This window comes from Peromyscus californicus, unplaced genomic scaffold, assembly GCF_007827085.1.
Source record: "Peromyscus californicus insignis strain IS unplaced genomic scaffold, ASM782708v3 Scaffold_20__1_contigs__length_68692818, whole genome shotgun sequence".
Classification (NCBI taxonomy): Eukaryota; Metazoa; Chordata; class Mammalia; order Rodentia; family Cricetidae; genus Peromyscus; species Peromyscus californicus.
The window spans coordinates 63,217,428-63,234,509 of record NW_026294503.1 but is presented as its reverse complement, the minus strand read 5'-3'; the positions used below and the strand labels follow the sequence as shown (position 1 = coordinate 63,234,509).

Genomic DNA, 17,082 nt, shown 5'->3' with positions numbered 1-17,082 from the left:
GATGGTGGTAAGACCTAGGAGAGCTGGAGAGAGGAGAGGGGGAACCCTTGGACAGAGTTAGTATGTGCCTTAGTTAGGGTTTCTATTGTTGTAAAGAGACACCATGACCACAGCAACTCTTATAAAGGAAAACATTTAATTGGGGTGGCTTACAGTTCAGAGGTTTAGTCCGTTATCATCAGGGCAGGACATAGTGGCATGCAGGCAGACGTGGTGCTGAGGAAGGAGCTGAGTGAAACGATGAACGGTGCTGGTGGCGGAGCTGGTTACCGGCGGAAACGTCATGACTCACTATCAAAGTCACAGAGGGCTTTTTTAGAAGGGAAAGGGGGGAAAGAGAGGGGAGCCAGGCCTGGGGGGAGGGAGCAGAGAGCAGAGAACAGAGAGAGGTGGGGGTAGGGGTCCGCGTCCGGCTTTTTAAGGCAGGGATTGCATGACTACATGGTGGGGACATAGTTGCCAGTGCCCGCTGATGATGTAAGATGCTGTGCATGTTCAGGATCCTAACATTCCACACTTTTTGCTTGTTATAAAAAAGCGAATGAATAGAAATAGGGGCATCGTTTCTCCTGGAAAAACTGCTTCCTGCTGACTTGGTGGGCATCAGTTGGCTCTTGGGGGTGGGTAAGGAAGGGGGCCTTCTGAGGTAGACAGGTGTCCTGGGATGATGGGCTGTTCTGCTGCCCTGGAGCCGTCCATTCCTCTTGGCTTGGCACTCTGGCCTCTTTTGTGTCTGACAGGATGCTCGTGAGACAGGAAAAGGCCTGAAGTAGATCCACCCTGTCCAGATGGATTTAAGCTGGTTTTGGGAGCTTGGAAAAAATTTTGAACATGTTAAGAAGCAGCCATGAGAAAATTAGTGACCATTTGTAGCGTTTAGTACTCTGCTCATATTGGTTAGTGTTAATGGGAGAGACAGAGAGATTGGAACATGTTTTTAAGCTTTATTAGAGACAGATCATTTAAGGCACCTGTTTCCTTTACTAGTTTGGCATCCAGGAGACAGGTGATCAATTGTTGAGAGCATTGAACAGTAATAGATGGTTATATTAAAGTTTGTTTTTGTAGAACCCAGACACTTTTGGGTCTGGGGGTGTAAATACCTTTTAGCTGTTATAGTTTCTTACTTGATGATCCCTGGACTCTAGTTCTGTGGTGGTCTGAAGCAGCCATTAGCTGAGCGGTGAGTTAGGAGAGGGAACCAGGAAGAGAAAAGCTTTTGGTACATGAGAACTTATTTCTTTGGTATTAGGGACAAGGCAGAGATCAGGGCCCTGTCTGTGTGCATGAGGAGGAAAAGCACTGCTGACAGATCGGAGTGAGGCACATGGAGGGAGCAATGAAGTGAAAGCTCCTACCTTAGCTGGAAAATCTTTTTCCATTGAGTAACCCTGAAAGTACAATTAAATCTGGTGAGGGAGTGGGGTAAGGCTGCCCTCCCTACCCCAACAATAGGGAAACAAGGAGAGGTGAGATCCCAGCATGTGCCAGCATTTGGCAATTTTGTTCTCAGACTTTTTTTTTTTAATCTCTCTGGTACACCTTGAATGCCACAGATGAAACTTTTGCCTGTGGGGTCAAGAGCCTTGCTTTCCAGATGCTTAAGTTTAGTCCTGTGTTGATGAGGGTGGGGTTCTGGGGAACAAGAGATGGATTTTACTCCGTGTCTTGATTTTTTTTTTTTTTTTTTTTTTTGATGTCTGCTGGCTTGAGGACAGCTTTTGGAAGACCTGCCAGGAGGCAGGCTATAAACTGATCTCTGGCTAAAGAGCCATCCTGATTACTGTGATCTCCATGTGGGTCCTGATCGTAAACATATTTGCATGCATCCTTGCCGGCTTTCAGACCCGTCTGTGCTTCTCAGGGCAGCTTGAGAATGAGTGGGAAGAGTTAAGGTGAGTTAAAGCCCGCCCACTGCTGGAGAACAGAAAGCAGAAGTCAGATGGACAGAAGTGGTTGCATGTGGCAGGGGGCTGTAGGGGGAGGGAGGAGGGTTCAGAGCTTCAGTAGAAAGCTTGGGGATAAGGTAACTCTTTTTATTTCCCTGTTCGCTGGCAGAAGTTCCCGTGAAGCTGTTATGTGGCCAAATTTACTGGTATCTGCCCCTATGTCCCATGGCTGCAGCCAAGAGAGAAAAATAAAAAATTAAAATAACACACAGGAATCCCAGGCTCCTATCTCAAGCATCCCTGAGAATAGGCAGTCTGTGAATTGGCATTAACAGCACAGGTTTCTCAGACGGTTGTTACAGTAGGGGAAGGGGGCTGGACAGCGTCCTATACTTCATCAAGATAGAATGTGTCGTGGTACGCAGTGGTGTGAATGATATATAGCTCAGGCTGCAGCGATTGGGATTCACCAATCTTGAGGAGATGCGGCAGTGGGCAGGAGCTGTGGCAGTGGGCAGGAGCTGCGGATGTCCTGAGCACAGTCCCAATGCTGTACCGTGGTGGCGGGCAAATGCATAGCGGGCAGGGCAGTCACAGGTCCTCGGTTAGGCTTCCAACATTCAGCCCCAGACGCTGAGTACGCAGACCAATGAAAGGATGAACGGTGCTGGTGGCGGAGCTGGTTACTGGTGGCAAAGTCATGACTATCTGAGTTACAGAAGGCTTTATTAGAAGGGAAAGTGGGGAGAGAGAGGGGATCCAGGCCTGGGAGGAGGGAGCAGAGAGCAAAGAGAGAGAGAGAGAGAGAGAGAGAGAGAGAGAGAGAGAGAGAGAGAGAGAGAGTGGGGGTCCGTGTCTGGCTTTTTAAGGCGGGGATTGTGTGACCATGCAGCGAGTACATAGTCACCAGCGCCCACTGATGACGTAAGACGCTGCACGTACACAGGATCCTAACACTGAGAGTTCTACACCTTGATCAGCAGCCGGCAGAAGGAGGCTGTGTACCACACTGGGTGTAGCTTGAGCATATGAAACCTTAAGCCCACCACCACAGGGACACACTTCCTCCAACAAGACCGCATCTCCTAATAGTGCCACTTCCTGTGGGCCAAGCATTCAGATACATGAGTCTATGGGGGACATACCTGTTCAAACCACCACATTCCACTCCCTGTCCCCCATAGGCTCGTAGCTATAATGTAATGCAGAAATGCATCCAGTCCTACTTAATAAGCTCTCATAGTCTATTACAGTCTCAGCAATGTTTAAAAATCCAAATTCAAAGTCTCTTCTGAGATTCATGCAGTCTCTTAACTGTAATCCCCTGTAAAAACAAAATAAAAAAGTGGATCACATACTTCCAACATAGAGTGGCACAGGATATACATTAGCATTCCAAAATGTAAGAAAGGGAGCATAGTGAGGAAATACTTGATCAAAGCAAGACAGAAAACCCGCTGGGCAAACTCCAAACTCTGCATCTCCATGTCTGATGTCAAAGCACTCTTCAGATCTCCAGCTCCTTTCAGCTTTGTTGACTGCAACACACTTCTTTCTGTTGGGCTGGTTCCACTTCCTGTTAGCGGCTCTCCTCAGCAGGTATTCCACAACTCTGGTATCTTCAGTATCTTGGGGTCTCCAAGGCAATCCAGGCTTCACCTTCACAGCGTCACACAATGGTCTCTCAAAACCTCCATTCAGGGACACCCCTACCACACACCTGGTCTCAGCAATCATTGAGACACAACTCAGACTGTTTTTTTGTTTGTTTATGAGACAGGGTTTCTCTGTGTAGCCCTGGCTGTCCTGGAACTCACTCTGTAGACCAGGCTAGCTTTGAACTCAGAGATCTACTTGTTTTGCCTCCTAAGTCCTGGGATTAAAGGTATGCACCACCATTGCCTGGCAGAATTTTTTTTCTTTTTTAAAGAGATGGAGTTTCACTTTGTTGTCTAGTCTGCCCTGAACCCCTGGGGCTAAGGACACATGCCACTACTCTTAGCTTTTTCCATTTTTAAAGTCTTCAAAGACTCTCTGAGAGAGGCAGAAAGACTTAGTTCTCTGGGTTTAATATCGCCTTCCTTCCTTATTTAATTGCCTCCTTCCTGTCTGTTACTATTTATTGTTCCAATATCAATGATAGCAACTAATTGGGACTCATAGAGCAGTGGCCTAATTGGTCTCCTGGGCTCCAGGCTTGGATAGTTTGAGCTTTTGACTGTTCCCTAACTGACCTTTGTTTGCCAAGGCAAACCTCTGGCTAGTACTCCCTATGGACTTTAAGGCTAAAGAGTTTATTTCTTCATTTCTGAGCTATCATTTGGAGCATGGCAGGAAGTCCTGTCTTAACTCTGGTTTCAACTACCCCTTCACCCCCTCTTTCCTTTGCTTCCAACTTTAGACCTGGCAGCCTTGCATTAAGAATCTAAAGGAGAGGCTGGAGAGACGGCTCACTGGCCAAGGGCACTGGCTGCTCTTCCAGAAGACCTGAGTTCAGTTCTCAGTGCCCACATGGTGTTAAACCTGAGAATATCCAGAGAAAGACTGGTTCCACATTTTTTTTTTTTCTGAGCCAAATTTGAAGCAAGTTTTAATTAAGTATTGGACAGGATGATGAACCATTCCAGGGTTCTTAGGAAATGGTGCGGAGTCACTGTCTTTCCCATCATGCCCAATCATGGGCAAGCATGTATCGTGCACCCAATTAGGGGCAAGCATGTATTGTGTACCCAATTAGGGGCAAGCATACATTATGGCATATTTCCTGCTCATGTACCTCCTGCCCACATGTGATCAAGTACATCTGGTGCAGATGGGTCGAACAAACACAGGACAGACAGGAACTTATTCTCAACTGTCTTAACTGCAACCAGAACCCTTAACGTGCAAGGTCTATTGTTCCAGTCTTGGTCTCCCATTAACTTGCAGGGTGTATTGTTCCTGTTCCTGTTTCGGTCTTCACCATGGCAGCTCACACTGTCTATAAATTGAGTTCCAAGGAACTGCTTGACACCTTCTTCTGCTCTCCATGGTGCCAGGCAAGAGGCATGCACATGGTGCACACACATGTATGGAGGCAAACCACCAACGCAGAAAACAAAATAATAAAATGAAAGAATCTGTCAGTAGTCTCCATCTGGAGTTCCTGCTCAGTTCTTTCATTCTTTCCTGTTTTAATTCATCAAAATGAATGTTTATGAATGAAGTCTGTAGGGACATGCATTTTTGATCTCTACCCACTTTCAATGGAAAACTGAAGTTACCTCATTTTGTGAGATACTTGCTTGCAATCCCATTGTCTCGTCTTTTCCACACAAGGGCCTTCTCTGTCTTATTCTGAGGAATGGACTAAGTTAACATCGGGGACACCTCAGTGCGGGCATGTCCTCAGACGAGCTGTCTCCAGAGCCGGTGCAGAGCCAGTTTTACTTCTTGGTTCTTGAGACTGTAGATGATGGGGTTGACCATGGGAGTGAGCACAGTGTAGAGGACAGAGAAGGCCTTCCGGAGCAAGTGGGGCATGTGGTCTGTAGGGGCCACGTAGACCACAACGAGAGTGCCATAAAACAGTCCAACCACACTGAGGTGGGAGGAGCAGGTGGAGAAGGCTTTCTGTCTCCCCTGGCCTGAAGGTATTCTCAGCACAGTCCTCAGGATGAAGACGTAGGATGTGACGATCAACAGGAAGGGGCCGAGTGTAAGGCAGCCTGAGATGCTGACGCCAGCTCCCCACATGATCCACACCTCCCCACAGAACAGCCCTACAACCGGAGCGAAGTCACAGAAGTAGTGGTCAATCACCCTGCTGCCCGGACAGAGGGACAGAGGGGCGGCCAAGGCCAGAGTGAAGGCGGAGAAGAAGAAGCCACTGAGCCATGCACCGGTGGCCAGGCGGCTGCAGGACCAGGTGCTCATGAGAACAGGGTAGTGAAGGGGATGGCAGATGGCCAAGTAACGGTCATAGGACATGGCAGAGAGCATGAGGCACTCAGCGGCAGCCAGGGAGGCAAACACGTAGAACTGCACGAGGCAGCTGACCAGTGAGATGCTGTCCCCTCCTTCCAGGAAGCCCCGTAACAGCCGAGGCATGATGTTGGATGTGTAGGCGATCTCTAGCAGGGAAAAGTGGCAGAGGAAGAAGTACATGGGTGTGTGGAGGGTCCTGCTGGAGGCCACAGCGAGCACAATGAGGATATTGCCACCGACTGTCACCACATAGATGGCTAGAAAGAGGGAGAAAGGGAGGAAGCCCAGGCGTTTCAGCTCCCCAAAGCCCACTAGGATCAGCCAGGTGGTCTGGTTCTCACAGTCACCGTGGGACTTCCTCATGGAAATCTGAGGAAGAGAGATCTTTCAACAGGGAGGAAGAGAGCCAACAAATAGAAGCAGTGCTCTATTAGGGCCGCACTCTCTGCTTGGCTTAATGTTTACACATCACGGCAAGTATTGGAGACAAGCCTTATTGTCTCCTGGTAGTGTGAGAGAAATCAATATCCAACGAGTTTACGTCAGTTACTCAAGATCACTATGATGGGATCACGGTTTGACCCATTTGCTTGGCTCCAAATTCTGCATAATGTACCGTTCTGTAGTGTTTTCCCCAAACTTTTTCTTGGGGACAGATACATAGACATGAGAGAGCATCAGAGCAGCGAGCTGTGTACCTGGTGAGGACAGCCACACCGGGTGAACTTCTTCACGACAGAGGTGGCCTTATTCTGAAGTCATGCATATCCCCAGGGAAGCGACTCATTTCAGTCTATTTCTCTCCCTAGGATGGGATGGGGAGACAGCTCAGTCAGCTTGCTGTTCTGAGTTTGGTTCCCGGTACCCACATGAAAGAGATGTGCATCGTGGCTCACCTGTAATCCCGGGTGTGGGGAGGGGAGATAAAGGACCCCTGAGGCTTGGGGTCAGCCAGGCTAGACAAATCAATGATCTCTAGGATCAGGGAGAGAACCTGCCCCCCAAAAAGGTGGAAAGTGATTGAGGAAGCTCCTTAATATGTGTCCCCAACTTCCACATACCATGTGCACATGCACACCTGTGAGCACACATACCTGTATACACATGTGCACACACACATGTGCACACACACATGTGCACACACATGCACATACACACCTGCACACACACCTGCGTGCGCTCACACACACAGACACACACACAGACACACACACAGACACACACACACACACACACACACACACACACACACACACACACACTCACTCACTGCAGTCTTGGGAAACCAGACAAGCCAATGTATTGTTTACCCTGTGGGATTCCGTGTAGGTCTGAATCAGTCTAGAACCTGCTCTTCTGGGAAGATGTTTTCCAGACAAGTGGTTTGGTAATGCCGGAAAAGGCTGTTTACAAACTTGGTTCAGGCTCTGGTCAGTTGTGAGAATCTGGAATCTTTACTTTTCTTGACTCCTGCTTTATATTTTCCAATGCTGGTCAAATGCCAAATCTATCTCACCTGACTGAGTTCTTTAGGAATTTCTACCCTAGGGTAGGTTTATTCTCTCATTGCAGGCTCTCTCACACCAAATACAAGGAGGATGTTTGATAAGCATGGGTAGAAGGAAGAAGTAAGTGAACAAACGATTTAGCCAAGAAAGAGTCTGGACAACTACCGGAAAATCCTAGTCTGTGACAATTACTACTTGGGACGGAGAAAAGACAGTCTTCTGAGACAAAGTATCACATTGTAGCCCAGGCTGGCCCGGAACTGACCCTGTGGTTCAGGCTGGCCTTGGATCTCTGGTGATTCTTTTGTTTTAGCTTCTCAGATGCTGGGAAGGCATGAGCCGCCTTGCCTGGCAGAAAAAGGCATTTAAATGGGAGCTAAAGGATAGAAGGAATCTCTGGATCTTCGCACAACTCAGGAATGTTGGAATTCTGCCACTCAAGGTTAGAGATGGAGCTCAAACTTAGAATAGAGACAAAAATCAGAGAGAGATGTGTGTGCATGTGTGTGTGGGGGGCAGACAGACAGACACAGAGATGGAGGGGGCTAGAAAACCCAACTTGATATGGAGGCAATAATTTTGAAGTTGAAAATAGAACAGACGGCAGCAAGAGCACACGGTTTCTGTGTGTCTGCCGTGGTCCCGTCTTTTGCGCTGCTGGCTTACATCCTGCAGATACATGTGGCTTCTGTGTGTCTGCCATGGTCCTGTCTCTTGTGCGGCTGGCTTACATCCTGCAGACACACATCCAGTGTCACGGTGGTAAAGACACAGAGCACGTGGAGCACTCTCCAATGCATTTGAACATGGTGTACCTTCTATGTAGTAATGGATTCTAAAGCCCCAGGGAGGGAATTGAATTGAGACCGAAATAGGACACTTGATTAGCCAGAGAGTTGGAACAGACTAATAAAGCTGACCAACTGGACAACTGGCCCCATACTTCTCAAGTCTATACCCTGAACTAATATTTTAGATAAAACGGTTACTAAGGCCTTTTGGTAAATTGGATGTTGAGCCTTGGTGATATTATTATATTTTTAATGTTGCTGTTTTAAAAGTTTTTATACTTATTTTATGTACCTGGTTATTTTGACTGCATGTATGTACATGTGCCCTGTGCATGCCTAGTGCCCATGGAGGGCATAGAATACCCCTGGGATTAGAGTTACAGATTTTTTTTTTTTGAGAGAGGGTTTCTCTCTGTAACTCTGGCTGTTTCTGAAACTCACTATGTAGACCAGGCTGACCTTGAACTCACAGAGGTCCACCTGCCTCTGCCTCCCAAGTGCTGGGATCAAAGGTGTGTACCGCCACTGCCTGGCTTTCTTTTTGATCTTTTGAGACAGGGTGTCACTATTTAACTTTGGCTGGCCTGAAACTCACAATGTAGAGAGTCTGGCCTCAAACTCACAGAGATCCATTTGCCTTTGCCTCCTGAATGCTGGGAGTAAAGACATGTGTCACCATGCCTGGCTCTCCTGGTGAATTTCTTTTCTGTTTTTTTGGTTTTTTTGAGACAGGGTTTCTCTGTGTAGTTTTAGTGCTTGTCCTGGATCTCGTTCTGTAGACCAGGCTGGCCTCAAACTCAGAGATCCACCTGCCTCTGCCTCCCGAGTGCTGGGATTAAAGGTATGTGCCACCACTGCTAAATTTCTCAAATATATATTTTATAGGATAGTTGTCTCATAAAGAATCACCAATTGGTCTGTAATGCTGACCACAGGAAACCTTACATAACACCCTTTACAGAGACAATTAGTAATGAAGTAATCAGGAGGAAGCTGTGGAAAAGGACATAATAATTTCTATAAAGCTTCATGTAAGCCTGTGAGTTTGAGGCCAGGCTGGTCTACAGATCAAGATCCAGGACAGGCTCCAAAGCTACACAGAGAAACACTGTCTGGAAAAACAAAAACAAACAAACAAACAAACAAAAAAGCTTCATGTAAAATGGGGAAGGTGTTCTAGACCTTGTACCCTCCCCACATTTTATCAATGACTTCAGGAGATCTGATAAATATACATGATTAATAAATGTTCAGATAATATGAAACAAAGGGGGAACTAATATTACAGGCAACAGAATGATAACACAAAGAAATCTTGCAATTTGAAACATGGAAAAAGATGAAAATGAATAGAAGCATATTTAAAAATCTACATTGTAGGTCTTAGCAATGAGTTTGAACAAGAACGAGAAAGGTAAGAACTGATGTGGGAACATTGGTGTAAAGTAATTAGCATTTGGGGCTGGAGAGATGGCTCAGCAGTTAAGAATGTAACTGCTCTTGCAGAGTTAGGGGTAGGGTGGCTCACAACTCCTGTAACTCCAGCTCCAAGGGATCCAATGCCTCTGGTGCGCGCGCACACACACACACACACACACACACACACACACACACACACACACACTCATACATACACACATACACACTCACACACATACACACATACATGAGTTAAAAATTAAAAAAGTCTTTAAAAACAGTGGTTAGGATCTGTTTGCTGATTATCATGATTTAGGATGTGAGAACTGCTGAATATGAAGACTCTATGAAGGATGTAGTAACATTCAGCTAATGGAAGAATACAAAAGCTGCCCTTAGCTGATCAAGGGACTCCTGTGAAGACTGGGAATAGATTTAAGTCTACACACACTCAGGGTAGAACAAGGCCCGCGGTATAGTGGTACCTGCCTATCCAGGAAACAACCACTGCTGCTTACAGACTTAGTTTTGATTATGAAAATAAGGGACACCCAGGGTACAGGACCAGAGAGGAGAGAATGAAGTTTCCATCGCTGGTCTCCAGAAGTTTGTTGGCGAAGGTAGACCTCATTCACGGGACTCTCATAGAAAAACACAGGAGGCTGAAGGCATCTGGCATGCTCCCTTTTCCATCTGTTTAGAGTGGGTCAGAGCTGGGCTGCTCTGAGCAGAGAGCATTGTTGGCCCAGATGAACTCTAGATATTCAGTGGTGGGGTGGACTGACCTGTTCTTCAGGCGGTAGTCAATGACTGCTCTTCTGGTTACCCCGGGGCTCAACTCTGCTGCCAGCAGGTAACTCTCTAGGCTTCCTGCTTCTCTCTCATGAAGCCTCCTCCATGTCACAGCCCTCCCCCAGCCTGGAGCACTCACAGAAGATCAAGGTCCCTGTTCTGTATGCACTGCTGTAGACACTGCCGCCCTTTATAGGGTAGGGCGGCATCCCTCCTGTGTGAAGGCCGGGGAGGCTCCTCCTTGGAGAAGACATGGAGCTTGGTGCCAGCAGAGCAGCTGCTTCTGTGCCTTGGTTCTAGGAGATGCTTCAGCTCTCAAGGGACTGTATGTGACTTTCACTTGAATGCAGTAACCAGCTGTGTCTGAGCTCAGGAAAGACTGGCAAAACATAGGATGGCGAGGCCATCGGGATGGCTCAGAGGGTAAAGGCACTTGCCTCCAAGCCTGATGACCTGAATTTATCCCCCAGAATCCACATGGTGGAAGGAGAAAATGGATTCCCATAAGTCAGTCTCTAGCCTCCATACCAGTGTTGTGGCATGAGCATTTACACACACACACACACACACACACACAGGCATACACACACACTGTAAATAAACTGAGAAGCTATAATTAAAGCCAGCACCTGTCAAATACTTTATGCCCCACAGAGCAAACATGAACTTATCTGGTGACTAATCAATTCTCAGAATCAACCTTCAGAGGAAGTGTGACGTGTGTAGTGATCTGTTCTTGCAGTATAAGGATGGATCAGCATGGCTGTGCACAGAAGGGCTGTGCTAACATCTGGTGTGGGTTAGAAACCTGGTCCTGCTTTGGTCTTTTATCGGGGAAGAGGATGGATGAGACGACTGTATAATCCTGAAGATGACTTATTCTGTTTAATTTGGTCGATTAGTATAAAGCCAAGTTAGGCTCCTTTGAAGTCAGAATCAATAACAAATAGCTAAATGACAGCTGGGAATAGAGAACCATAAAACCGAGTCCCTGCTGTAGGAGAGCGGGTCTGGACCAGGAGAGGGGCCGGCAGAGCTGGGAGCTGGACTCTCCTAATAACAGACTAGAGTGTTTCTTCCTGGAAGCATTGCACAAGTGTCTTGTTTTGGCAGAAGGGCAGATTACAGAGCTCTGGGTGGGAAAAAGGTGACGAGGAAGGAAGTAATGAGCATATTTTCTCTAAGAATAGAATACAGAGATGTAGACCTTGGGTTATGTGAGTAGCCTGAGGGGAACACAGGCTAGGGTCTTTTCTGTGTAGGAAAGAAAGCCAGTGTTTAGTGACTTACAGTTTATGATAATAGTGATAAAAGTATAGAACTTATGTTTAAAAATTTGTTTTAATTTTAACGCATCTTCTGAAATGGTATGTGTTTAAATGATAAACGAAGGATTTCTGTTGTTCTTAAGCATTAAATTATGTTTTTGTACAAACATGTATCATAACATTAATTAATCCAAAAATATTTATGGAATTCTTATGACCTAACAGTCATTTTTTTCCCCTAAGGCCATAGGCACAGAGCATAAAACAACACAATATCTGGTAGAATATGTATTTATTCTTTTACATCATCTACGCTTTAATAACAGGGCCATAATTTTCTCATAAGATGCCCTTTACACTCAGAGGCAGACTTTCCAATTGTAGGCACATAGTCTGGTTCAGTCTCATTTGGTCAACTTCTTCTATCTCTCTTCCCAACTCTCAGAGGATGGAGAGAGTATAAAAAATGTGTAGTCAAACCAGAGAGCAAAATAATGATGCTAAAAATAGTCTTTGCTGAATCTTTCTTTTGCCCTAGATGTTCTGAGGCTTTTACAGAACTAATAGAGGTTTCATCAGACCCATAGGCGGGGATGTATTATATACATCAGGAAACTACGTGTCAGAGGTCAAAGCCATTGTCCAGAATCACGCAGTTAGCAAGTGGTGGAGCCAGAATTCAAATCAGACATCTCTAGTATGAGTTTTCTCTTTAGGTAACAGAGTCAGGTAAATAGAAGACACCAAGGAAAAGATCAAAGGCATGATGGGTTGCCTTGGAAAAAGTTAGTCCACGGAAACTGTCTTCAGATATTGGCTACCGCCTACCTCCTGATTGTAAGCATTGTAGGGCAGACACCAGATAAGCAAAACCACATAGACTGTAAGCTGACTTGTCTCCTGTAGGTTGATTGCCAACATTTCATCCTGGAAGAATGTATAAAGTAGATGTAATCGAACAATGGTCTCTGTCATCAGCAGTCTCAATATAGCACTCTTATAATGTGTCACCGTGAGCAGTAACCTTCCTGATGAGCTCTGAAAGGTGCTCTAGTGACAAAATGTGCTTTCAGAAGGTCACATGAACTATTACCTAAATTCAGAACGTGGTTGGAAGATAGGAAATAAAAATAAAGTATTGGTGTGGAATAACTGATGATTCCAAGTCATCATTTATGAAGAAAGTTAGGCAGCCAGGACAAAAATGTCTTTCAGGACTCATCTTAACAGTGGGAGTTGGAATCTCTGACTCTTTTCCCTGCTCTTGGGACCCTTTTCCTACTGGATTGCCTCTTCCAGCCTTGACATGAGGATGTGTGCCTAGTCTTATTGCATCTTGTTATGCCATGTTCAGTTGATATCCCTGGGAGACCTGCTCTTTCCTGAAGGGAAATAGAGGAGGAATGGATTTGTGGGGAGGAGCTGGGAGGAGAGGAGGGAGGGGAAATTGCAGCCAGGATGTATTATATGGGAGAAGAACTAATAAAAAAATTTTTTTTTAATAAAAAAAAAATCTGTGCCAAATTAAAAAAAATCATGTGTCATTAGCACACGTAAGTCAAAACAACTATTATTTGAATATAGAGTTCCTTGTAGGATTTTACATGCATTTTTTTCTACATGGCCACAATTAGCATACATACAATGTGAATCCTGATGTTCCACTTATTTTAAGCATTTTTTATTCCCCTTCATTATGTAGATGTGGCATAATTTGCATAGTTTTTCACTGAAGCTGTAAGTTAGGAAGGATTTTTTTTTTTGAGACAGGGTTTTTCTATGTAGCTTTGGAGCCTGTCCTGGAACTCACTCTGTAGACCAGGCTGGCCTCGAACTCACAGAGATCCTCCAGCCTCTGCCTCCCAAGTGCTGGGATTAAGGGCATGTACCACCATTGTCCAGCTGAGTGAATTCTTTTTTTGTTGTTGTTGTTTTTGTTTTTTTCGAGTGAGAAGGATCTTAAAACATATTGTTATATTCTAATCTTCTACTAAATGGGGAGGGAACATGTTCCTACTATTATCTATTTCTATTTAGCAGAAGACAATATCTTTTGGAATATCTTATTTGTTCAGAAAATTAATATTTCTGAGTTCAACAAGTTAGTCATTACTGGCCATCCAGGACATAGGACTTACCTGCAGATTCACTAGGGTGCAATAGGCACCAGTATCACATAACCTGCCCCCAAAGAGCTGCATAGTTCACCGAGGTTACAGAAATAGAAGTAGATGGCTTCAGTGGAGTATGAGAAGTATGAGTCAGAATCTGAGGCAGGTAAAGGCTTTAAAAAGTTAAAAAGGACAGCAATTTCCACCTGTGAAGGAGTGATGGGTCTCACGCAAGCCCTCCTGATATGAACAACTACAAAATGCACAAAAGATACAGGATATCTGCTTTCCGCTGTTGCAAAGCATGGCCAAAGATTCCAATGCCCTAGGAAAAGGGAGTAAGTAGGGCAAGCGATGCCATCACCGGGTCTCTCCCTGGAATACTTTACCGAACGGGATCTGGGAAGGATGAAGCATGATGGTCTTGCCACTGAAGAAGCAGAGAACGGAGGTGTTTGTTGAAGAAGCCCCGCTGTTGGAGTCTGCATCGGGAGTCAATACTCATTGCAGGGTTTAGGTAGAGGTGGTAGAAGGGTGATCCAGCAGAGGGGGAGGGGGAGAGGGAAAAAGAGAGGGGGAGGTAGATTGTTTAGCCAACCTCATGGGAAGGTTATGTTGCTGGGGTGGCCCTGAACAATTGCTCCCCACTGAAGCAAAGGTGCGCTCTTCCCTGGAGAGTGATTCTTAGACATGGAGGAGTCTAGCAGAGCCTGGTTGGCTCTGGAGAAATGAGCATCTAACCTGAAAGCCGGGAGAGAACCTGGCTGGCCCACAGTGTCATCTTTAGCCTCTCTGTGTGCTACCTGGACTTGCCTGTTTCTACTAAGTCCTGGGGATGGTGCCCTTGGGATTCTGGGTAAACTCCAAAGACATTTAGTGGTACAAATTAAAGCTTTCACTGCTGAAGCTGGTCTGTAGGCTGCAACCAACACTCATTTTCTTTCTTTTCTACCACTTCTAGATTCTTCTTCTCCTTGAGAACTATCACTGTGGATCTAGGGCAGTGGTTCTCAACCTGTGAATCATGACCCCCTCCAGGAGGGTCGAATGACCCTTTCACAGGGGTCACCTAAGACCATCAGAAAATACAGATATTTGCATTACTATTCATGGCCGTAGCAAAATCACAGTTATCAAGTAGCAAAACGTAATTTTGTGGTTGGGGGTCTTTTATGGTTGGGGGTCACCACACCATGAGGAGCTGTGTTAAAGGGTCGCAGCATCAGGAAGGTTGAGAACCACGGGTCTCAGTGGTCTAGATGGTCTACACAATGCTCTGACTTATCCTCATTCTTGAAGGGCTTGAAACTTTTGGTCATCTTGCCCTTCTCTGGTCAAGGTCATTTGCCCGAGTCAGAAAGCAGCCACTTTAACTTTTCTTTCCCACTTAATAAAGGATCTCTCTGTGAAAATGGGTGTCTGGGTGTGGTTTGTGCCTAATCTGGGGTCTGGGAGGGAGCCCCCACTGTGCTGGAATCCCCTTCAGTGATCCTCCTGCCTCTGCCTCCTGAGTACTGGGATTATAGGTGTATGCTACTCTGCCAGCATTAAAAAGTTGATATCTTACATCTAACTTTTAATCTCAAAACCAATACATTTCCCCTTGTTTATATTTTATTTATGTACTCTAGTAATATTTTATAGTACTTTTCATATAGATTTGATATTTTTTAGTAAGTTTATTCTTAAACATGTGCCACTTTTTTATGTGTATGACGTTTTTGCCTGTGTGTATTTGTGTGTACCACTTGCGTGCCTAGTGGCTGTGGAGGCCAGAAGAGGGCATCAGATCCCCTGGAACTGGGGTTACAGATGGTTGTGAGCTCCCATGTGGATTCTGGGAATCAAGTCCAGGTCCTCTGGAAGAGTCTTCTGAACCATCTTTACAGCCCCAATGTGATTTGTTATTGCTAATAAGAATAAGATATTTCTCCTTTCTGGTCATTTATAATGTAATACAGAGGGCAGGAACTTTTTTTTTTTGCAAATGAACATTCTACTTGCCCACCTCAGCCATGTAAAATACTGCAAATTTCATACTATATTCTACATTTCAATATTTGTAGATTTCTATGTATATAGTTAAGATTGTCACTACAGATGATAGGCAAGCGCTTTCTGTTAATTTGGCTTCCACAGGAAAAAATACCAAAAAGGTGTTCACCAGTGGCTTAGTTTATGCATTAAACAACTATCTATTGCCAGGTGGTGGTGACCCATGCCTTTAATCCCAGCACTCGGGAGGCAGAGGCAGGCAGATCTCTGAGTTCAAGGCCAGCCTTGTCTACAGAGTGAGTTCCAGGACAGTCAGGGCTACACAGAGAAACCCAGTCTTGGAAAAACAAACAAACAAATAAACAGTTTTATAACAGTAAAATTTTTCAGAAGAGAATATACAGCCATCATTTTGATCTTCTCAAATCTGAAGTTCATATGTACATTATTGTATTCAGTCAAGGAAATTCCAGGCTGAGAAAGTGTAATATGGGAGAGGCTTATTTAAAATTTCCTACTTGGGCTGGGGATGTAGCTGAGTGATGGAGCACTTGCCTAACATGCATGAAGCATCAGGCTCTACACAAATAAATAAATAGATACATAAGTAAACACACATACATATATAATAAATAAAACCCTATTTGGAAGATCTACAGATTGTTAGCAAAATATGAGCTAAAAATATTTCCTAAACACACGAATAAGCCACCATGAGTTTAAGAGAAGAAAAATAATTTTCCTCTTTAAAAAACAGCCACTTACCCAAGATCACCTCTGCTTCCCAGGAGCAGATCTCATCAGAGACAACTTAATAGACAGAAAAGCTGAGATGGGGCATTGTTGGTGGAGACAGCTTCAGGGCTAGCAAGCTTGAGAGGCTCTTTCGTGGGTCAACTGAAGCCTTTGACGTAGCAGCAATACAATTCACCTTCTTCTGGGCAATCCCACTTCCAGAACCCCCAGCCGCTGGCTCCGAGCCCAAGTTCATCTCTAGTAAACTCACTGCATGCAGCTCTTAAGATTGTATACCCAAGGAACCTAGGACAGCTGGTGTTGCATATTAAGAAAGCAGTCTTTAAAATTGGATTTGAGTAATATTGTTTGAGAATGATGTGCCATCCTCCCTAATAGAACAGATGACCATTACATAGGTCTATCTCTAGTAACGAGAATTCATGGGCCTGGGAACCAAGAAGTAGTTCAAACAACCGTCCTGCTCACCAGCCCTGCCGCTGACATCCTTTCTTAACTACGGTTTCTCATCTCTGCATCTTTAAGCCCTGTGAACAAGAGCGTCTAGTCCCTAGGTCTAGGAGATTTAATAGGGATTTCATTAAACT

At 45.2% G+C, this 17,082-nt stretch overlaps 1 protein-coding gene across 1 annotated transcript; it reads right to left on the bottom strand.

Annotated features, from left to right (window-relative positions):
- Positions 1-5,276: 5,276 nt before the first annotated feature.
- LOC128116184 (olfactory receptor 11A1-like) lies at positions 5,277-6,218 on the bottom strand. The gene has a single exon (XM_052747386.1). The coding sequence runs from the start codon at positions 6,216-6,218 to the stop codon at positions 5,277-5,279; it is 942 nt and encodes a 313-aa protein (XP_052603346.1).
- Positions 6,219-17,082: the final 10,864 nt, after the last annotated feature.